Consider the following 24,021-nt stretch of genomic DNA (forward strand, 5'->3'; position numbering starts at 1 on the left):
GGCAACTGCACAGTTGCCAAAAACAGGTACTGTCTGCTGATGCAGCCGATGTACCTGTATGTAGTAGCATGTAATATATAGTATCAGTTTGATATATCACGAACCTGCTACAGTGAATCTAGGACCACAGCATCTCTGTTCTTGTTGGAATGTCATCTGCATTGTCAGACATTGTTCTCTGGTGAGCACAAAGCTTGAATTTTGTTATGGAAGGTGGGAGGGGAACCATTCAAGAATCTTGGCCAAATCACACCTAACCTGGTAGCTTTATAAAAACAGTAATGGGTCTTTTCAGCCATCAAGGAGCCAGTGTTCTTATAGATGAAAGTGTGCATTTGGATATCAGTTCGTATCTTTAGTTGCCATTTTGAAGGAAGATTTCTTCCCTTTCTATTTAAGAGGAAATGCTTAAAGCCAGCTGGTACTTTTGAAGCAGAGGCCAATCTGTGCTCATGGTAGAGCTCTCCTGGTGATATATTGTTTAGTCTTCCTAGTAATCAAGAATGTCACCTCTCCTTTTTCTTTATTTTGTTTTAATTGAAAGTATTATTCTTGCTGCCTCAAAAGTATCTAATAGTCAAATGCCAATTAAAACAAATATAACAAATCCAGCAGTAAAACCATAATAAAAATGGTTGCTCTCTTAATCTATTAAAAGCATAAGTAAACAAGAGAGACTTCACCTGGTGCCTGAATGAGGTCCCAGAAGAATCTGACTGTAGGAAAAGTTCCATAGCTGGTTGTCTTTGGTAACCACCTCCTAATTTTTGATGGTGACATCACTTAGATAAAAGTCACTGATACAGATCTTAATTGGTAGGTAGGTTCCATTAAATGAAATCTGGCATTTGGCATTTCTTCCTTTCTTAAAGAAGCAGCCTTTGATTGAGGCTGACATGAGACTGGGAGGCTGGAGTTAATATGCCTAATATTTGGTTTTGACCTGTTTCCACTTATAGCCCAATATTGCTTATTCAGACAGGTAATGGCTGTCCGGGGTCATGGGTTGGGAAGGAATCTCAGATAATAGGTTTCGGGAAAGACTCTTAACTGGAATGCCTGGGATTGAATTGGTATATGCAGAGTCTAGTATTAAGCAGTTGGTCTTAATTCCACATTGTGTTTGATGTATTACTTAAAAGCAGCTAGATTTGTAGTTTGTCATTAGTGTCTCCTTTCTTATGGAAGATGAATTTGGAGGCATTAACATACCTTGTGAGCCCATCTGATTCACATTCAACCCAGGAGGCCACTGAAGGGAAAACTGAGTGAGAAGGTACTTCGACATTTGAAGGGGTTATCCATGATGCCATACACAATGCCTATGAAAATAATGCCACCAAAAGATGATACCTATTACCTATGCATCAAAGATTATTCAGGAAGATCCTTTGAACATCCCAAGTCTGAGTCATTCACCATGAAGATGCAATTGTATGTGCACTTACATCATCCTATTGAACACTGGGGTTTACCAGTTGCATGTGGGCCATGTGCTAAAAGTGTCCCAGGTGACTTGCAAATACATATAGCTACTACCTGCAATATGTAGTTGGTAATAGGAAATGAAATATTTTAGCTTTACTTGGCACTAAATTTCTATATGTTGCATCAGATCTTTCTAGGACACTGCTTAATTTATGAGATATTATATGTATGCGTATGTGTTATTGGTCACCGCTGGGCAAGAGGGTATGTATTAGAGTGGGAAAGAGAAGAGGAGAACAGGGAATGCAGAGGAGGGGCAATGGAAAGAGACAAAGACAAGGAGAGAGAAGCAGAAAATCTGGTAATTGTTTTGACTATATTTTTAGGATTTTTAAAGCAAATTTCTGTTGCAGGCAGTGGCATGCAAGTGATCCTAAGGAGGCACTGTTTTGTTTTTTATGAGCTTAATCGTGATCCTCAAGGTTGCTGTGGACCAGATAAGTGGTCCCTGAAACCAAACCTGTATTAGATAATACAAAGCTTTAGGTGTGAATACTTCGATTCATATTTACCTAATTTATCCTGAGAATGTGCTGTGCATGTTAAAAATGTTACACAAATAATGTCAAAAACGTTGAAAGGCAAAACAGTTTCCGTGTGTTATAAAGTGTATGTGGTTTGCATGGCACGCACATTGTTCGACAGTATTCTGACTTGTAGGCATGATGAGGTTGCTCTGTCGGAAAGAGTAAATGGCAACGAAGGGAGTGAATTATCTTCTGTAGTCTTCATATGGATCTTTGAATGTAGAGATGAAATTATCAACTGAGATCTTATGGGTCAATGCCTCCAGCATTCTTCAGTTTGGATGACAGCGAAACAATGCTTGTAAACTAGTGCATACATATTTATATATTAACTACAATGCTGATGCCATGTCTGCCTTGGAGTTCAGGAGTTGAGAGTATTTTGCATCTTTATGCTCATACATTACTCAGTAGCATTCTGATTTCTCAGTAGGCAGGAGAGATGCTTGTACATGTGGGATTTGAGGATCTCCCTGGTATGGGTTTCCAAGCAGATCTGTAGTCAATGTGATATAAAGTCTGATAGGCTTCCCTATCAGTTTCCAAATTCATAGAATCATAGAGTTGGAAGGGGCCATACAGACCATCTAGTCCAACCCCCTGCCCAGTGCAGGATCGGCCTAAAGCATCTCTGACAAGTATTCATCCAGCCTCTTCTTGAAAACTACCATTGAGGGGGAGCTCACCACCTCCCTAGGCAGCTGATTCCACTTTTGAACTACTCTGACCTGGAAAAAGTTTTTCCTAATATCCAGCCGGTACCTTTGTGCATGTAATTTAAGTCCATTGCTTCGGGTCCTACCCTCTGCTGCCAATTGGAACAGTTCCTTGCCCTCCTCCAAATGACAGCCTTTCAAATATTTAAAGAGAGCAATCATGTCCCCCCTCAACCTCCTCTTCTCCAAACTAAACATTCTGAAGGCCCTCAGCCTTTCCTCGTAGGGCTCAGTCTCCAGACCCCTGATCATCCTCGTCACTCTCCTCTGCACCCTCTCGATTTTGTCCACATCCTTTTTGAAGTGAGGCCTCCAGAACTGCACACAGTACTCCAGGTGCGGCCTGACCAAGGCAGTATAGCCCCTCTCTATACTGACCAAGGCAGTATAGAGAGGGGCTATGACCTCCTGCGATTTCGACGCTATGGCCCCTTTGATACAACCCAAGATTGAATTAGCCTTTTTTGCCACTGCATCACACTGACTGCTCATATTTAGTTTAAAGTCTACTCTTACCCCAAGATCCCTTTCACATATACTACTGCCCAGAAGTGTATCCCCCATCCAGTATTTGTGCTTCCCATTTTTGTGGCCCAGATGTAATACTGTGCACTTGTCTTTGTTGAATTGCATCCTATTCACAGCTGCCCACTTCTCCAGAGTATTCAGGTCTTGTTGAATTTTAATTCTATCTTCTGGGGTGTTTGCTACTCCTTCCAATTTGGTATCATCAGCAAATTTAATGAGCAGCCCTTCCACTCCTTCATCCAGATCATTGATAAAAATATTGAAAAGTACTGGGCCCAAAACTGAGCCCTGCGGCACCCCACTGGACACCTCTCTCCAATCTGATGAAACGCCGTTGACCACCACTCTTTGGGTGCGGTCTTCTAACTGGTTCCCTATCCACCAAACTGTCCTATAGTCCAGTCCACAGTCTTCCAGTTTGCCCATCAGAATGTCATGGGGGACCTTATCAAAAGCTTTATTGAAATCCAGATCAATCACGTCAACAGAGTTCCTCCGATCCAGTAAGCTGGTCACTCGATCAAAGAAGGAAACCAGGTTGGTCTGGCAAGCTCTGTTAGGGACAAAGCCATGCTAACTTCCCTGGATCACTGAGCAGTCCTTCAGATGCTTACAGATTGATCCCTTTAAAATCTGCTCTAATATCTTCCCAGCAACAGAAGTCAGACTAATCGGCCTGTAGTTTCCCGGGTCATCCTTCTTCCCTTTCTTAAAGATTGGAATAACATTCGCTCTTCTCCAATCTTGTGGCACATCCCCAGTCCTCCAGGAGGCCTTGAAGATGATGGACAGGGGTTCTGCAAGTTCTCTAGAAAGTTCTTTCAGAATTCTTGGGTGCACCCCATCCAGCCCAGGGGATTTGTATTCATCCAGTGCAGCCAGATGCCTCTCCACAACCTCTCTGTCAATGCCAATTAGCCACTCAGGTGTCCTGCCACATTTCCTACTATCTCTAGATGTGCCTGAGTTCCTCAGGGAGAAAACAGAGGCAACAAAGTCATTAAGCCTGTCTGCTTTTTCTCTGTCCTGCATCAGAGTTTCTCCATCTACTCCCAACAGCGGTCCAATTGCCTTTTACCTTGCGTTTGCTTCTCACATATCTGTAGAAGTTTTTCTTATTGTGGCGAGCCCTCCTGGCCAGACCCAGCTCATACTGAGTGTTGGCCTCTCTGATGGCTGATCTGCAGTACCGAGTAACCCTCATATACTCCTCTTTAGAGGTCTATCCTTCTCTCCATTTCCTGAACATATCGTTTTTCTCCCTTAGCTTATTCTGGAGCTCTCTGTACATCCACATCGGTTTCTTGGGGCCCTTACCATGTTTCCGTCTTGCTGGGATAGTGAGGGCTTGAGCTTGCAAAAGCTCCTGTTTGAGAAGGGCCCACCCTTCACTCGCTCCTTTCCCTTCCAGCACACTCCCCCACGGAATGACTCTCATCAAGCCTCTGAGTTCATCGAAGTTGGCCCTACGAAAATCTAACCTACGATTCTGCCTTCGAACTTCCTTGGTCCCCCACAGCAATTGGAATTCAAGGAGGACATGGTCACTTCCCCCTAAGGTCCCCACCACCTTCATCTCATATACCAATTCTTCCCTGTTGGTTAATATCAAGTCTAGTATGGCCGAGCCCCTTGTAGCTTCCTCCACCTTTTGAAAAAGGAAGTTATCGGCCAGGCAGGTCAGGAAATTGCGTGATTCATGATGCTTTGCTGAGCCTGTCTCCCAGCACACATCGGGGAAGTTGAAGTCACCCATAATTACAAGGTTCTGATGTCTGAATACTCTACCAAGCTGTTCAAAGAGGGCAGCATCCATTTCTTCTTGCTGGTCAGGTGGTCTGTAGCAGACTCCAACAATAATACCCTTTGTCCTTCCTCCCCTTATTTCTACCCATATGCTTTCCACCGGGCTGTCCACCCCTGTTATGACCTTTTACTTCTCTTAGGTAGATTTTACCTTTAATTTTTCCCTTTCACCCTCTGGGTAGTTTTCTGCCACCAGGAATATTATATTCCAAGATATTTTATTTAAATGTTCCCTTTGGTAACGTGCCTAAGCGTCAGGCTCCTTCGTGGTTCTGTGTGGCCCTGAGGATAGGAATGGGATATAGCAATGACAGCTACTTTGGGATATAACAAAAACAAAATAAACTTTTATTTTTTCAAGAAGCGTATCAGTTTCATAAAAGTAGTTCTCGGTTCTTAAAGTTACTTCATTTAAACTCATTCACATAGATTTCTTCTAAGGCTTCACACAGTTAGCCTCTTTCTCTGACTCAATATTTCTCACAGAGGTGCTTAAAGTTACTCAGGCAGCACAGCTAGCCTCTCTTTTCCTCATTAAATATTTTTCACAGAAATGCTCAGTTCAGGTTCTATACAGGTTATATTTCTCTCATAAATACTTCAACATACTCAGGCCGCACACAGCTAGCCTGCTTACTTCTGACTGAAACTTTTGCTCTCCACTCTCAGCCTAAACTGCATTCACTCCACCCACACTCTTAGTCAACAACAAATCATATTGCTCACTCATCCCTCTCTTTCACCCCCACTCTTCACCTATCTCACCAAGCATTTAAAGATACATGCACACATTTACTTGAAATCATTACAGCCCCATTCTCCATAACTTCTTTACAATCAAGCCCTCTCCTCACATACAATGCCACTCTACCTCCTCTTCTACCCTTGCGGTTTTTCTTGAACAGCTCATACCCATCCACTAGCACATTCCAGTCATGGGAATCATCCCACCAAGTCTCAGTAATTCCTACTATATCGTAGTCCTCTGTTTGCAATAGAAGCTTCTTTCTTATTACCCATACTCTTCTTTCTTACCCATTACTCTTCTTTCTTATTACCCATACTTTGGGCATTGGTATATAGATACTTGTAGCCTTGTACCTTTGTTTGACCTGTCCTACCCAGTTATAATAGAGTCAGAATTATGCTACGGGAATAATATTTGGGCATATTTACATAGTTATAACTTTCATTTCCTAGTGTGACTGGGAAACTTCATTTTCAGGAGGGGGAGAATTTAATAGTTGTGTGCCTAGCTCGTTGGTTTTACAAACTTAAGTAAACTGTCTTTGGAATCTAACCAAATAGGTTGTCATTAGCTACAAAAACATGAGGATAGCAAAGGTGGCCTGGGACTGATTAGCCTAAACCTATTCCTACCACCTAAAGCCCTTTTCATTTTAAAAATTTTAATAGAAATAACTCTTATTCACCGTAACATTGAGATCTGAACTCTTTAAGTTTCTCATATTCTACAAAGGTATCTGTCCTTCAATTTAAAGATTAGAACACTGAATTCTGTGGTGTAGTTATATTCATTCTAGCATGTAAATGTGTTGTGGGCAGGTACATATGGTCTTTGTGTCTCTTTTTGCTCCTTTAAGAGTTTTCAAATCTTTCCATGTTTTAGTTTAAAGATATAATTTGATTATTACATTCTGGGATAACAAGTTAGAGAACACAGTGAGCATGGCTGCATACCAGCCAGATTTCTCTTATAGCAAAGTATGATGTTGTCTTCTAGGACAGCACTTTTTTTTCTTAGCATCTTAACCCAGTCTGCTTTTTTTTCATTTTACAGAGCTGATATAAAATGGACACCTATGCTTTTCTTTTCCCTAGGAGTCGCAAGGACAGTTTAGAAAGTGAGAGCTCTGCAACAATTATTCCTCATGAGCTGATTCGCACAAGGCAGCTTGAGAGTGTACATCTGAAATTCAACCAGGAATCAGGGGCATTAATTCCGCTATGTTTAAGGTGAGAGGAATTTCTGTTTTCCTCTAAGGGCACAGAAATTGCAGCTGTGCCTTTTGGAAACTGCTTTTTTGGGTAATTATTATCAATCTTTGAAAAGCTAGAATGAATATATTTAACAAGTCATTTGTCCATGTGACTTATTAGTAAACATATATACCACCGTGAAATGCTGCATTGCACACATGAAATAGTATAAAAATAAATTTAGAGCAGTGGATACTTAAATTGGTTTGCCTCCAGAAGATGTTGCTTAGGATCTTCTAAAATGCTCTTGGCTGTTCTTATATTGTGGTCCATTCCATAACAGAAAATGAACCGTAGAGCAAATATCCTCCTGTTTTCAGAGGTGCCTGGGTATACACAGTGCATCTAATTAGCCTTGCACCAGATCTCTAAACCTTTAATTGTATGAATACTATACACACCTCCCATTTCCATTGATATAAATTAATTCCATTCATCAAGATGAATTCATGTCATTACTGGTATTGTTTTGTTTTCCATATTTGTTGACTGATTCTTGTTAAGATTCTGATGAACTCCATCTCTGTAGCTTGAAATAGCTCTATTGGTAGTCCATCTACCCTAGGTGCTTTGTTTCTCCTAATTGCTTAGAGTGCGGCTTTTACTTCACTTTCTAGGATTTCTGGTTCTTCATCAAAGGAGACTTTAACTAAAGTATCTTCGTCCTTTGCTCTCTTTTGTATAGTTCTTCAGTGTATTGTTTCCATCTTTATTTTGTCCTGGTCAGATACTGTATTTCCAAATGAACAAAGATGTAGTGCTGGAAGACAGGACCTCCAGGTCAGATAGCACTCAGTTGGCTACTGGGGAAGAGCCAAGGACAAGTATGAATAGCACTATTCTTAATGATGGAACTGGATTAAAGCCGAAAGGACATCCAGTTGCGGACATGAATAGATGCAAAAGGAACGTCCAAAGTTGTGCAACACACATAATAGGAATATAGAACATGATTGGTATGAAGCCAGGTAAGCTAGAAATGGTAAAACAAAAAATGGAACGTTTAAACATTGCAGTCCTTGGTGTGAGTGAACTAAAGTGGACTGACTCAGGACATTATCAATCAGAAAACCACATGGTGTTTTACTGCAGAAATGAACTCAAAAGAAATGATGTTGCTCTAATAGTGAGGTGAGACATAGCACAAGCAGTCAAGAGTTACAATGCAAAGTCTGACCGAGTAATATCAATCAGACTTTAGGGAAAGCCTGTTAACATAACCATCATTCAAGTTTATGCTCCAACTACAGGTTATGAGGAGGAAGAAATCAAAAACTTCTCCGCAAGTGTCCAAGAAGAAGTTGTTCGTACATCTAAACAAGATATGCTAATAAATCATAGGTGACTGGAATGCAAATGTAGAAGATAAAGCAGAATCAAACATAGCAGAGATGCTTTAGGCTGATCCTGCACTGGGCAGGGGGTTGGACTAGATGATCTGTATGGCCCCTTCCAACTCTATGATTCTATGATAGTTGGAAAATTTGGACTAGGATCACAATATGAAACAGGAGAGCAACTCACAGAATTTTGTGAAGCCAACAACCTGTTCATTGCTAATACATGCTTCAGGCAACCAAAAAAATGATTGTATATGTGGAAATCACCAGGTGACTGATATAGGAACCAAATAAATTGGAAGCAGAAGATGAAGTCCATTCTCTCTGCTAAAACAAGACCAGGAGCTGATTGCAATACAGATCATGATTTGCTCATATCCAAAATTAGAATAAAGCTGAAGAGAAACACTAAAAGAATCATAGTGCCAAAATACAATCTAAATATTCCTGAAGAATTTAAAGACCAGGTAAGGAACGGATTTGCAATACTAAATTTAATTGATCATGAGCCAGAAGAACTGTGGGCTGAAACCAGAGATATTATCAAGGAAGCATGTGCAAAGACTATTCTTGTAGCCAAAAGAAAGGAGAAGCCTAAATGGATCATTGAGGAAACTCTTTAAATTGCTAAAGATAGACGAGAAGCAAAAGCAAAATGTGACAGAAATAGGGTCAAAATTCTAAATGCAGCTTTTAAGCAACTTGCATGCAGAGACAAATTTATTTTAATAACCAGTGCAAAGAAATAGAAGACAACAACAAAAAATGAAGAACAAGACATCTGTTCCAAAAGAATCAAGAAATCAAAGGGAAATTCAAGCCACGGCTTGGGATGTTGAAAGATCAATACGGAAATACAGTACGGAAATACAGTATCTGATCGGGACAAAATAAAGGAAAAATGGAAACAATACACCGAAGAACTATACAAAAGAGATGGAAGGATGACAGATATTTTGATAAAGAACTAGAAATCCTAGAAAGTGAAGTAAAAGCTGCACTCAAATCAATTTAATTTTAATTAAAGAAAGCTGACAGGAAGAAAATTGATTCATTTGAAATGTGCTGAAAGAGAGTTTTGCAGATACTGTGGACAGCCAAAAAGACAAATAAGTGGGTACTAGATCAAGTCAATCCTGAATCCTCCCTAGAATCTAAAATGACAAAACTAAGGCTGTCGAACTTTGGTCACATCATGAGAAGACAAGATTTTCTGGAAAAGTCAATAATGCTAGGAAAAGTGGAAGGCAGTAGGAAAAGAGGAAGACCTAAAACAAGATGGCTTGACTCAATAAAGGAAGCCACGTCCTCCAGTTTGCAGGATCTGAGCAAGTCTGTTAATGATAGGACATTTTGGAGTTCTTTCCTTAATAGGGTTGTCATGAGTCAGAGGCGACTTGATGGCACATAACACCCACATAACAATAACTGCTTAAAATTCTAAAATAGAAAGTAGTAAGTGGGAAACTGTAAGGAAGGACTTATGAAGGGAATCTTATTTCTCACCAGCCAACTTACCTTTATCTGTCCCCATGTCTTCAGTTTTCCCTCTGCTTGGGAAAACTATGGCTCAGTTGTGCAGTGCTGGTTGCCAGGGCAGGCCCAGTGGCAAAATGGGAAACTTACAACAACTTGTGAGAAGCACCTAATTTCCCCTTGTATCACCTTCCCCACACAATTTCCTCTTTCCCTCCTTCTAGCAATCACCATATCCTCACACTTCTCTGTTTCCTTCTCTCTTTTGCACTCATCAACCTACCTACCTACTCATCCACCAACGCCCCCCCCCCAGCTACATTTATTATTTATTTAATTCATTTGTACCCCACGACGGAGACGCAAAGCAATTTACCTTATTCTCTTTTCCTCCATTTTATCCTGAGAACTACACAGTGAGCAGAGGCAGACTGGGAATGAAAAACCCTGGAAAAGGGCAGCCTACTCTGGCCCTGTTCCTTCAAAAGAGGGAGTAAGAGGGAGTGCCTGACCTTGCCACTCCTTCCTAAAGGGGGATGAAGGAAGCAGCAGCATGCCTAACCAGTTGGCTGGGCACCACTTCCTTGCCTCACTTGGGGCTTGGGTAGGCTGGATTCAACTTCTGTGGTTTTGGGCTGGCTGGGCAGCCCCTCTCTCCCCTAGCCTCACATCATGTGGGCCAATGTAGGTGCTACTGCCTCCCTCTCCTTACATGGACCAAAGTGTGCTCTTGCTGTGGATCCGGAGGCCTCAGCACTGCTTCCTGTGCCCCATGGAGGGCTCAGACTGGCTGAGTGCATGTTCCCCTGCCTTGGGCAGGGATTGGATAGGCCTGGCAGTGCCTTGGGCCAGAGCCCTCATCGCCCCATTGAGTGGGTTCGGGGCTCAGGAGGGCTGGGCTGAGCCCTTCTGTTGCAGGGCTGACCCTAGTTGGCCTAGTTCTCTTACAGGCCAATCCAGCCCTGCTTGTGGGATAAATTGAGAATGTGCAACTGGCCCAAGGTCGCCCAGTGAGTTTCCATGGTAGAATTGGAGATTTGAGGTCCTAGTCTGAAATTCTAACCAGTAATCAATGCTGGCCGTTGTGGGGTGACTGCTGTTGAATATTAGCAAGAAGCTGGGGCAGGTGAATCATCAATGTCATGTTGTAGCAATAGGGTTACTAGGTACCCTGCCAGTAGGGGGGTGAGGGCATGGCACTCACTTTTAGTATGTCTTTTCACGTGCACTCCCTGTGCCAACATAATGATGCCACTTTCTGGAGTGACATCATTGCACAGGCTGCAGGAGCACTCCTGTGCTTCACACTGGGCCAGTTATTAATGAATCTGCCTGTTTGGGGCCCTATTCAACCCAGCACAAAGCGCAGGAGCACTTCCATAGTCTGCACAATGACGTCACTCCTGAAAATGATATTGTCACACCATGGCAGGAGCTCACCCTTGGATGTCCATTCCTGTGCCTCTCTTCCCCACCCACCCACCAGCAAGGTGAGTGGTAGTGGGGGGCATAGGCTGGAAGTGGGGAATCCCCTCCCATCACTGGAAGATCAGCAACCCTATATAGTAAGCTTCCCGATCTGGGCCTAGCCCAGATGAGTCTTCGCTCAAAGGCCAAAACATCCCTGGCAAGGGCCGTGCCCCCATTCTCCCATTTACTGACAGAAACCAAGCCTGGAATGCTAGTAAAACTGTTGTGGTTGCCTAGCAATGGCCACTGAAGGTATACGTGTCTTAAAGCTTATGGGCACTCCTTTTATCACTTGGGTCTTTTTACCCCCATAATGACATTAAAAAAAATATTTCAGATTTTTCTGCAACCTTGGGGTGTTGTTCAGGTTTGTAGAAAGATCTGTCTTGTCCATCCGTGGCTCCAGTCTCCAGTTTTAAGTATCCTCATTTTGGGCTGGTTTGAGAATTAGTTATATTGATCATGATAACTTGCCTTGTAACCTCTGAAAACATTTCCCCCCACATTTTATACAAAAAATCCATATGGAGTTCCATGTATTGTAATTACTGAATGTTATTTATTATAATTACTGAAGAACAGTAAAGAAGTAAGTAGAGCATAGATATGGGGTACAAATTAACTTTTACTTAGGTTTTCTTCACATTGACATTCAGTAGTAAGGGAGTTGCTTCCCCATGATGTGAGTTCATATGGCTGCTGTTAGTATTGACATAGCCTGTTGCAAGTATATTTTCATCGTCGTGTTTTCTGTGCAGTCGTCACATGGGAACTGCACATGCACAGGCCAGCGACAGACTTTCTAAAGGTCCTAAAGGCATGACACGCTCGCCTAGCCTTTCCTACCTTTCAATGAGAATTTGGGCATTGGGATCCATGGCTTTGAAGCCCTCTTCAAGAAATACACACATTCTGGAACAGCCCAACTGGATGGGCACAACAAATGTCTGTTATGTCTGGGTGAGAGCCACGATACCTTGCAGTTTGTACTCTGTAAACAGTTCATGCTCAAGGCACTTTATGAAAGCGCATCGCTATTGAAAGCAACTCTTTGGGAGTCAGCCCTGAAGGATGCTACCGACTCCGAGAATAACACTGCAGATAAAGGACCACAGCACCCAGAACAAGCCTCCTTGGTTCCTCCTGCATGCTCGCCACCTATTACCGCTGAGAAGGACCAGCCGGTTCCACTTGTTTCTTTGATGGTTCTACCTCAGTGCCCGTCAGAGCTGCCCACAAAAATGGCTAAGCTCAAAACGAAGCATGCCAATAAACAGTCAATTTCGAAGTTGCAAACAAGGAAAAAGTTTTCCTCCTCAGCTCCTACCACGTTGGTTGCATCAGGTCCACCCAGGGTTCCAAGAACTCCATCTCCAATCTCTATACGGCGTTCCACTTCCATTCCACCCCTTTCAGAGGATGAGATTCCAGAAGTCGCAGAATTGTTAAGAACCATTTCTCCATTACTGCCATCACCAGTACAAAGACAGAGAACCTCTTTAGGTCCTTCTGAGAATGACAATAGTTTGGAACTGGCTTTCCACCATAGACTACATCGGTTCCATTATCCCCCATACAGCTCCCCATACCATTACTATGCTCACAGCTTTGAAGGCTCGCCCCCTCACTACTACTTCCATGAATCAGATCGATTCCAGCTGCAGTTCCATCCTGGAACTGACACTGAATCCCACTACTAACCCTGACAATGACGATGATGTTGGATCGGATCTTGCATTTGATGGAGGAGGATGCTGTATCCCCAAGTGAGGATCTCCGTTTGTATACTGAACATTTAGTTTGGAATGTGAGATCCCTGGACATTGAAGTGACATGCTGTGCTCCAGCCTCTTCAGATCTGGTCTTCAATGTCCTTCACTCAGAAGCAGCCAGAACGGTGGCATTTCCAATCCTGCAAGGCATGCAAGATGTGACAAAAGATGTATGGTCTCAACTCAAGCAATGTCTAAGAAGCTGGACAATATATATAGGATGAAACAAGAAGAATCAGGCTTCCTGTTTACTCACCCATCCACTGACCCCCCTCCAGGGCAAGGGCCTTCAAAAAAGCACGGACCACTCAGTTCCGATCAATAAGAGGGCAGGAAACTAGACATACTGGGCAGAAATGTTTTTATGCTTCCGTAGTCCTAATCTTTACAATTGGTAGTTATGAGGCCATCATGGCCTGCTATCAGCTTTTCATATGAGAAAAGATTGGCCCATACCTAAGCCTAATCCCAGATGATAAGCAAGGGCTGGTAAAAATTCTGCAAGGAGAAACTTTAAGGCTCTCCAAGCAACAAATTAATATGGCCAGACATATTGGGCACTGCTCTTCCAGAGTGATAGCCTCCACAATTGTATTGCATAGGCATGCATGGCTCAGAACCACTAACCCCTCACCATAGGATGAGTGTGGAAGACCTTCCTTTTGAAGGGACAGATCTGTTTTCATCCACCACAGATGAGGACCTCAAAAAGACCAAAGATGATAAGGTGACAGCTAGATCTTTGGGTATTACACTTCTCTACCTAAATCACTTTAGACAAAAATTTCCCCCAGGGTGTATGCACCTTATAGCAACAAGTACAATCGGTTCCATCCCCAACCAATGCATGCATTTTCCAGAGTCTCCCAATAGCCTTTTTCCTCAGCCTCTGTTCAACTTCAGATGAGATATTTCTGAGTTAAGTCGAAAGACAATTCCTGATCTCCAAGGGATCAGTCTGGGTCTAAGGGATCAGTCTGGGTCTTGGGTTTTTTACTCCAAGCCATCTGGTGCCATGCCTGTCAGCCCCTTACTTCCTCTACAAGCCTGGGAATCTATTATCCAGGAGGCATGGGTGTTGTTCATAATCGAACAAAGAGTTCACAGCAACTACGCCCAACATTCCCCCTCTGTTCAACCCTTCACCTTCCACTTTAGTTTTAGAGGAAGTGCAGTCATTGCTGCAGAAACAAGCCATAGAACTGGTTCCATCTGGTTGTACTGATGCAGGGTGGGTGGGTTCCCTGCTATTTTATTGTGAACAAAAAGTTAGGGGACTCCTGTCCCATCTTAGACTTTCGTTCCTTGAAAAAAAAAATTAATTTCCCAAAGGTTCCGAATGTTGTCATTACGGGATATTTTACCTGTTACAATCTTGATGATTGACTTCTAGTGTGCCAGACCAGAGAGTTCCTGTCACAGCACACATCTCTGGTTCTTGCAGCCCTCCACCAGCTGGGTCTGAGGGTCAATGGAGAAGTCATCCCTGGTTTCCCCGCTAGAAAGTGATGTTTGCAGGAGCAGTCTTAGACTCCTCACTAGCCCTTGCCTTCTGTAGTCAGGAAAGGACAGAGAAATTTCTCATCACTTTAAACAAGGTCCTTTTCATACAGGCACCAAAGATTCAAAGAATGTTAGGTTTTATGGCCTTTCTGACTATGATAATAGAGTTCGCCAGACTGAGGCTTCGTTCCCTGCAGAACTGGTTCATTAGAGTGTTCCACTCGCACCAACAGAACCCATACAAGCGATTCTCGGTTCTGAGGCTCATCCACAGGTCCCTAAACTGGTGGAACAAAACACAAAATCTATTAGTGGGGACGCCCTTTGGCTCCTCCCCAGTTCACATCTTGATTTACACAGATGCCTTGTGGTTGGGATGAGGGACATGTTCTGGGACTACCCAAGTAAAGGGAGTTTGGTCTCAAGAATTGCCTGTGCACTAATGTGGATTTTAAAAATAATTATATTAGGTGTGCCATTCTGAGAGTATGGAATAAATACAAATTTAGGCTATATCCAAAAACACCGGTCTGGATTTCACCACAAGAAGCCTTTTTAAAATGAGAAATGATATTCAAACGTAATGCATTTTTCATAAGATAAATGTAAAATGAAATTGCGAGAAAATTTGAATATACAAAGACATACTTGTCAATGATTTTTTATGCACAATTAACAGAAAGATTTAAAGTTGATAAAAAATGTATGGATTTGATCAATCTGACAGTATTTGAAACAGAGTTATGTATGAATGATGAACATGTTATTGCTAAAATGTATACATTTTTGTTGAGGCTGGAAATAGAAGAACAGGTAAAAGCATGTATGATAAAATGGGCTAACACTGATATGGGAATGGGCTATCCAGCATCGAGTCTCCCTCTCTGCCATACACATAGCGGGCAAGGACAATGTTCTGGCAGATGCACTAAGTCGGTCCAAATCCCAGAACTACAAATGGTCCATCCACATGTATTTCCTTTGCCATGTTTTTGCAACGTGGGGATATCCAACCGTAGAATTGTTTGCCACAGACCTCAACAAAAGATGTGCTCGATACAGCTCATGGGCTGGAAAGGGGAAGGCCTTTCTAGGGGACACTTTTCAGATTCCCTTGGTCAGACTCTCTCCTTTATGCATTTCCCCCTCTCCCTCTTATGACACCGACAGCAAAATGATGAGGAAAGAATCCTCAGCAATCATAATAGCCCTTTACTGGCAGAGACAAGCCTTGTTTGCCACTCTTTTCCAAATGGTACAGGGTGAGGTGATTCTCCACCTTGACTTGGGCACTCTGAAACTGATGGCCTGATTTGTACCCCTCTTGGACTGACTCTCCTCACCAGTCCAGAAAGTCCTGTTGAAAGCTAGGAAACCATCCACCAAGAAATCCTACCTGGCCAAATGGAGAAGATTTTCGCTTTGGGCTGCAGACAGCAAGTTGAACCCTGTCTCAGCCTTATCACCCTCTGTTTTGGTCCAGATTCAGGATCAAGGTTTGGCTAATTCCTCCATTAAAGTCCACTTAGTGGTCATTTCAGCCTATCAAGACAGCATAAACAGGTAATCTCTCTTTGTCCAGCCCTAATACAGGTCCTTCCTCATAGTTTTGACAAATCTATATCCTTCAACATCCAGGCTGATTCCTCAGTGGAGTCTCTCTTTGGTGCTCTCTTCAATCATACATAAATCTTTCAAGCCTCTAGCTACCTGTTCCCTTAGGTTCTGACAGCTAAAACAGCCTTTCTGGTGGCTAAAACCTCAAATAGGAGGGTGAGTAAATTGCAAACCTTGTGATATGACCCCCCAACCCTTTCATTAAGATGCACAGATAAGGTTGTCCTCCGTCCAAGCCTCTTCTTTCTCCCAAGCTTGTCTCCGCTTACCACTGCAACTATGACAATGTCTTACAGGTATTTTCTGCTACTTCTATGACTGACACAGAGAGAGACCTTTGCACATGCTTGATGTTAAACATGTTTTGTTTTTATTTGGACAGGACAGTTCCTTTCTGGAAGGGCTCCAATCTCTTTGTATTTAAAGGGCTAAAAAGGGTGTGAAGGTCACAACACAAACAATCTTGAATTGAATGGCTAATTAAGGATTGTTATAAACAATCTAAACAACCATCCTCATTGCACATAAGAGCGCACTCTACAAAGGCTCAATCCACTTCATCAGCTTTTAACTTGAGCATCTTGCTAGTGAACTTGTGTAAGGTGGCCACCTGGTCTACACCATCTACATTCATCAAACATTATGTCGTTGATATAGACTCCAGAAGGGACATGGCTGTGGGCAAAGCTGTTGTGAAGAGTCTCTTCCATTAAAGAGCTTCACACCCACCTCCTGGGTAAGTTAACACACTAATCTCCCACATGTGACTGTACAGAAGGCACAATGATGAAAACAGGGTTGCACTTACCTGTAACTGTTGTTCATCAAGTATTCTTCTGTGTAGGCACACATTACTCCCTCCTTCCCTGCTGTGTGCTCTTTTTTATTACTTCAGCACCAGTGGCTTAGAACTGAGGGAGGGAGCCTCTCACCCCACCTTTTGTAGCCATGCTGGGGGGGAAGTGCGAAAAAGCTAGGTGAGCATCTTTAGGAGCTTTAGAACATCTGCAGCTGGCCTGCACATGCGCAGTTCCTGTGTGTGCCTGCACAGAAGAACATTTGATGAACAACAGTTACAGGTAAGTGCAACCCTGTTTTCCACCCAATCAGGAATTTTATTTTTATGTGACTTTAGACTTTTCTTCTTTTCTTTTACAGTAGATAAACTTATGAGTAGTCACCATAAGTGCTACACGCTTTGAGAAATTTAGTGCCTTTGAAGTGGCAGAGAACCAGGGGGAAAGAATGATGTGGAACTATAATTGTATTCAAATGTGCTTATATTTACTCTCCCAGGGGCAGACTGTTGCATGGACGGCACTTTACATACAAAAGTATTACAGGGGATACAGCAATTACTTTTGTATCAACGGGAGTTGAAGGAGCTTTTGCTACAGAGGAGCATCCCTATGCAGCACATGGACCATGGCTACAAGTAAGAGGCCCTTTCTTCCTGCAGTCGCTCCTTCCTTCCTTAGGTTTTTCAGAAGAAATAAGAATAAGTTTTGTTTGTTTCATGCCATATTATTTTTAGGACAAAGTATCTTCTGTGGTTTTCTCCAGTTCTTTGAATTGTTCAGAGAGAAGAAATTTAAGCCAAAAATGTAATGGCAGCTTCTAATGCTCTCTTCTGTGTAAACAGCAATTTTCTCTCCCAGAATCCCTGAACATTTTTTAAAACTCTGCATCCTCTTAATTCCTTCTCTCACCACTGCAATGCAGCTTACCTTTGTAGTTTTAGTTGCTTTTGAACTGCACATTGTAACTTAAAGAGATCAGATTGCAGCACTTAAACCCATGCAGACTGAAAAAGGCAAATTTAAAAAATCAGAAGTGGAAACATTGCAAAAAAAAAATCAGCATTGAATAAGCCCTGGTTTTGAGGAGAAAGCTTTGGATTATTGTCTTGAAGTTTTCAGTTCAGGAACTCCACAGTTTTCTTGCATGCTTAAGTAAGTTGTTCCATGCATCCCGTAGGAAGAGCTAGTGGAAGTAGGAAAGAGAATGTAGACCAAAGCAGTTCTTCATTGTACAGTTTCAGGGAATAGCAGAGCCAAGAGCAATCTTCAGAATTACTACTACTATTTGAAGTAACTCAGTTGTACTAGTTGAAGAACGACTACTATTTGAAGTACTTCAAATAGTAGGAATAGAGCTCTGGAAGGCCCATAGCTAGATGATATGATATTTGCTTCTTCACTAGAAAGTGTCGTGTGTAGTCTTCTCTTCGTTCATGTGAGTGAACCCAAAAAGCAAGAGAACCATGGCAATGAGGCCACTTCTGTCATGCAGTTTCTGAAATTTCTTTCCTGGTTCTCCTTCTAGTCTTTGTTCCTGCAGGTGTCACAATTGGGCTGGGTATAAATAGTATTTATTATTTTACATTTTTAACATTTTCTTCAGGTGAATAAGCCTGTTCATGCATTCAGGACTTTATAGGGCTGGATCTTGCATAACATTTTTGCTTGTTTTCTGAGAAACAGGTTCTGTTTTCTCCTTCTTAGAATAGCATACTCTTGTGATTTGGAGATCCCTTTAAGGATCCTGTAATGGTTCTTGCTCTGGCCCACAGTAGGGCCTTGTGAGAATGCCAGACACAGTGTTTTGGGATTTACAAAAACATAGGAATGTATAGAAAAAATGTTTTGAAGAGCACTGAAGTAACTTTTAGAATAATAAGCAGGTTATGACTTGGAGTTGAGTGTTCTGAACTGTACACTGAAAAATATATAGATTTTTTTCAGAATAGATGAAGATGAGGAGTAATATCTATTGGTTGTTTGTGGGTGGTATTCCCTCAAGTGGTATTACACACCTTCTTGCTGCTTCCTGCCCTATAATTTAGACATTGAGCAGTTAAGGCCTAGTAGGAAACTGTTTAGGAGATGAATTGCCAAAGAAAAGAATGCTACGAGCATATTTTCTTAGGAGGAATCGCTAGCTTGGCAAATGAATGTACAGTTCATGTTTTAGAAGGAGAGAAGCAGATGAAAGAACAAAATCATAAAGACAAGTCCAATAAACAGTAGTTGTCTTCTGCAGCTACAATTAGACAAAAAATGCTGCTACAAAACCCCAGTTTGGTAGCAGTATGACCAATATTCTGCTGTGGTGGTATCGTCTCACCCAAGGTTGCTATTGCAGTTTTTCATAGCAAGGACATAGGAACACTGTGAAAATGTAAACATAAAGGTTTGAAATTAATGCTTGATCAGAGTTCTTTTACTCGTTATTTGAAGCCTGAAGATATTTGGCTGTAGATGGAATCCATGTCTTAGTTTGCTATAATAGGAGAAAAAGTACTAAGCCATTAAACCTTTTCAAATGTAACTTACATCTTCCTTCAAGAAATGGGAGAGAAAACCAGAAAACCAAAATAGTGAGAGTTGGGTTATGTAATGATGGGCATGCTGAATCAATTTGCCGATTCCAGGTTTTCCCCTTTGTTAGCAAAGTATACAGTTAACAAAGTGAGGTTCCTGTGGACTCTAAAGGTATGTTGAACTGCACAGTGTTCTGTTGGTGTGAGTGAGTGAGTGAAAGAGAGAGACCACCCCCACTCCCAAATACTTGCACACTGTGGCTATTTATTTATTTAGAACATTTTTATGCTGCCTTTCCAGAAATCTGCCTAAAGCGGCTTGCAAACTAAAAATAATAAAAACCAAAACAATAAAATATATTAAATTAAGAATCCTGCATTAAAAATCTAGCCCTGCATAAAACCATAGACCATAAAAATAGTTTGCTGAGCTTAAAATGACAGTTTTCAGACTGAAACAGTGTTAAAAGATAAACTTGTTAATTAAAAGCTAGGGCGAACAGAACCGGTTTTTTCTGGCATATAAAAGAAAGGAATATAAACACCAGCCAAGTCTCAAGGAAAAGGGCATTCTGTGGGCAAGGTATCATTACTGAAGAAGCCCTTACTCCAGTTGCCACCTACCCCACCTCTAAAGGCAGGGCACAGAGACTAGATCTTGTTTTAAGTGCTCTGTACTGGCAGGCTGGACAGTATGGGAGGAGATAGTCCTTCAAGGACCCTGCCCCCAAACCATTTAAGAGTGTTAAAGGTAAGAACCAGCACTTTGAATTGTGTCTGGAAACAAATGAGCAGGTAATGCAGATCTTTCACTATTGAGTTTGTACAATCCCTGTATCTTGCCCCTGACAATAGCCAGACTTCTGCATTTTGGATGATCTGAAGTTTTGTGGCTGTTTTCAAACACATTACAGTAATCTAATCTGGATATAATCATAGCATTGATCACCTTGTATAGGGATTTGAAGAAGGGAACTCTGACTCTCCGAAGTTTATACCCTGGAAATCTTGTTGGTCTCTATGGTGTCACTGGACTCAAATCTTTGTGTAGGGAAAAACCCAAAGCATGACTGAACAAAAGGAAGGGTTCATGGACTAAGGAATGATTATTGGGCTTTGCAGACTCTTGAATAAAGAGCTAATGCTCTTTAAACTATGTTCTTCATATCTTGCCACCGTAACTAAATTGGTCTTTTGCTACCTTTGGAAAACTTTTTTATTTTAATAACATTTGATAATAATAACATTTGATTTATATACCGCCCTTCAGGATGACTTAACACCCACTCAGAGTGGTTTACAAAGTATATTATCATTATCCCCACAACAAAACACCCTGTGAGGTGGGTGGGGCTGAGAGAGCTAGAAGCTGTGACTGACCCAAGGTCACCCAGCTGGCTTCAAGTGGAGGACTGGGGAATCAAACCCAGTTCTCCAGATTAGAGTCCTGCACTCTTAACCACAACACCAAACTAGCTCTCATTGGAATTCTATTACCACCTTGCAGAACACAGGCTGCCCAAAGCCCCTAAGAACACGCCCATGTTACTGGAACAAAGGTGCGTTTACCAAGAGATTATTAGCTTCAACTCTCTGTCTAATCTAACCGTGGTGAAGGTGAACTTAAAACTGATAATGACCAACCAGCCCAGCTCTTTTCTCAATGCATGTTTAACAAGTTAAAGTTGGACTTGAGGTACCCTATCTACAGGGGATGCTTAGCTCCATTGAGTTCAAGCCCACTCTCTTTGCTAGCATTCAGACAGTCTTAAAGTATATTCTTGTTGTTGGAGCACAAGGTTCACCCAGTCACTAGTCAAGTGCAAACATAGCTTGTTACTGAGGTGTGAATTAATCATCAGAATCTAAGTCACATAAAGCTCAAAAACTGTACAGTACTTCAGGTCATCTTGGTCATAGAGGAGCATAGCAAAGCATAATACCAAGGATTCTTTAAGGAAGTTCTTGGTTCATAAGGGTTGGGTTTTGTTGAGAATGATTGAAAGAAGAATCATGAATTAAATGCAGGCTAGACAAATAAGTGGGTTCTAGATCAAATCAAGCCTGAATTCTTCCTAGAAGCTAAAATGACAAAACTGAGGCTTATCATACTTTGATCACATCATGGAAAAGTCAATAATGCTAGGAAAAGTGGAGGGCAGTAGGAAAAGAGGAAGACCCAAAATGAGATGGCTTGACTCAATAAAGGAAGCCACGGCCTCCAGTTTGCAAGATCTGAGCAAGTCTGTTAATGATAGGATGTTTGGGAGGTCTTTTATTCATAGTTACCATAGGTCAGAGCTGACTTGACAGCACACATACAGTATGACATGGAGGTGGTTGAGGCCAAGTGCTGCCAAATGACATGGTGCTGTTGGCATACACAGATGCCCCAGCTAAATGAACTATTAGAGTGCAAGTGGTTATCAGATCCTAAAATGCTGCTTTATTAATGAAATGAGTACAAAGCTAGTTGAATGCAAGTATTTTCACATCTGAGGCTTTTAGTTTATCAGTGCAAATACCTTCTCTCTCAGTAGAAAAAAAATTGTATCCATCCAAGGCAGTTGTCCTTGTATGGCATAAGGTCTACCAACAGAAATAGGTTTATGCATTATGGCAGGTTCTATATAGTCCAGTATGTGCACATTTTGGCAGGTAAAGAAACAAATAGATTATGATAGAGTCCAGTCTTGTCCCACACTGCTGTGGGAGTGCACAGCATACCTGCCAAGGAACTCTTGAGTTCTTTTATTTTTATAATATTTTTAAAAAACAGAATAATAATAAAAGGGGATGCAGAAAGCAAGCAAGGGATCATATAGCATAATTGTATAAATAATAAATTATTGTATATGACAAAGTATATAAAACAAAGTATTTCTCTCCAATATCCACTTCATTAACTTTTTTAAGACACTATGTAAGAGATACAATGATACCTATTTATATTAGGGTACATTTATAGTTAACATTTTAAGTTACAAATTTGATAACTAATCTGTTTTACAACTACATGATTGGTTTCATCATTGCTACCTATTCAATGTTACATACTTTTGCCACTTCTACATAGCCAATATAACTTTTAACAAATGGGTAGTATATCAAAAGACATAAGGGAAGTCTATATATCTCTTAATACAAAATGTTTCTGCTCAAACATTATTTTTACATTTATATTCAAGATGTTTCATTTAGGACTAATTCTCATTCTGCTTTTACATTGCCTAAATTTGTCTCCTGCTTGCATAATACACATTCCATCTCTCCTCAGAATTCATGTTTGATCTATTTCTCAAGCTGTTAACTTCGCCATTACTGCATACTCAGCCAGTTTGTTTTCCCATTCTTCTAAGTTTTGGACAGATGCCTGATTTCCAAGCAACTCTGAGTTCATCTTCATTCTTCTGTGCATCCCCCCATTGGGACTGTGCACGCGCAGGCCTGCCGACGGAGAAACTTTCTAGCTTCTTTTGAGCTCCATTAGGGGCCACTTCTTCCCAATCACGTCGACTAACTGGTTTTCCCACCTAAAATGGGTCCCATGACCTGGGAGGAATGACCCCTTCTCCCTCAGTTCTCTCTGAGCTGCTGCGAAGAGAGGAACTTTGCTTCAGAGCTCATTCTTGTTCATTCACTTTCAACTGCGTCTAATGGTTTTTGGATTTGAATTGGACTTGGACTTCGTTGTGTGTCTTCTGATTTGGCTTTGGCGTTTGGTTGGTGTGATTTTTTCGGCTTATGGTCTTGGACTGGACTTGAAATCTGTTCTTTGGACTTTCGATTCGGCTTTGATGCTTTGGCTAATGGACACGTTGGTGAGTCTGCTCAACATGGCTGAGAAGTCCCTCTTCAAACAGTGTGCCCAGTGTGGTACCAAGATGACCAGGTCCGATCAACATGACCTGTGTCTTCTGGGCCTCGGTGAGGGATGTAAAGTTGGCTCTTGTAGCTTTTGCCAACAATTTACTTCGAAGGCCAGAAATGGAAAGGCCCAGCAGCTCAAGGCCACATTGTTGAGTAAGGTGTTTGCCACGAGTGATCCAACTAAGAACTTGGGCTCTGCTGGGCATTCGGCTGTTTCTGGAAAGAAAGCTGACAAGCCCTCTGTCACTCCGGATCGCCTTTCCAAAGTGGGATTCATGACTTCGGCGGGATCAACTCCGAAATCGGATCTGAATGTTTCCAAATCTTTGGCTCTGCACTCTTCCCCAGATCTGAGACCATCCTCAGAACAGCCTGCTAAGAAGTCAAAGAAAACAAAACATTCATCTAAGTTGAGCGGGAGCTGGGAGCATCGAAGTCGATCAAAAAAACAAGGGATCTTACAGATAGTATCAACCACCACAAGGCCAGTTTCATCATCCCTATCAATCTTCCCAGCAACCTAGAAGGAGAGGGCAATATAAGTGGAAGCCTCCTCACCAACCTGCTCAGCGAAAGGATAACCAA

General features: G+C 41.8%; 1 protein-coding gene across 2 annotated transcripts in view; it reads left to right on the top strand.

Annotated features, from left to right (window-relative positions):
* SUFU (SUFU negative regulator of hedgehog signaling) overlaps positions 1–24,021 on the top strand; it is a 175,912-nt gene that overhangs the window by 110,929 nt on the left and 40,962 nt on the right. For both annotated transcript variants that reach the window (XM_054982639.1, XM_054982640.1), the window contains exons 9-10: positions 6,908–7,042; positions 17,541–17,679. In XM_054982639.1, coding sequence (XP_054838614.1) covers positions 6,908–7,042; positions 17,541–17,679 — 274 coding nt within the window. The remainder of the gene's footprint in view (positions 1–6,907; positions 7,043–17,540; positions 17,680–24,021) is intronic.

The sequence above is a fragment of the Eublepharis macularius genome, chromosome 6 (assembly GCF_028583425.1).
Source record: "Eublepharis macularius isolate TG4126 chromosome 6, MPM_Emac_v1.0, whole genome shotgun sequence".
In the NCBI taxonomy this organism is placed as follows: domain Eukaryota; kingdom Metazoa; phylum Chordata; class Lepidosauria; order Squamata; family Eublepharidae; genus Eublepharis; species Eublepharis macularius.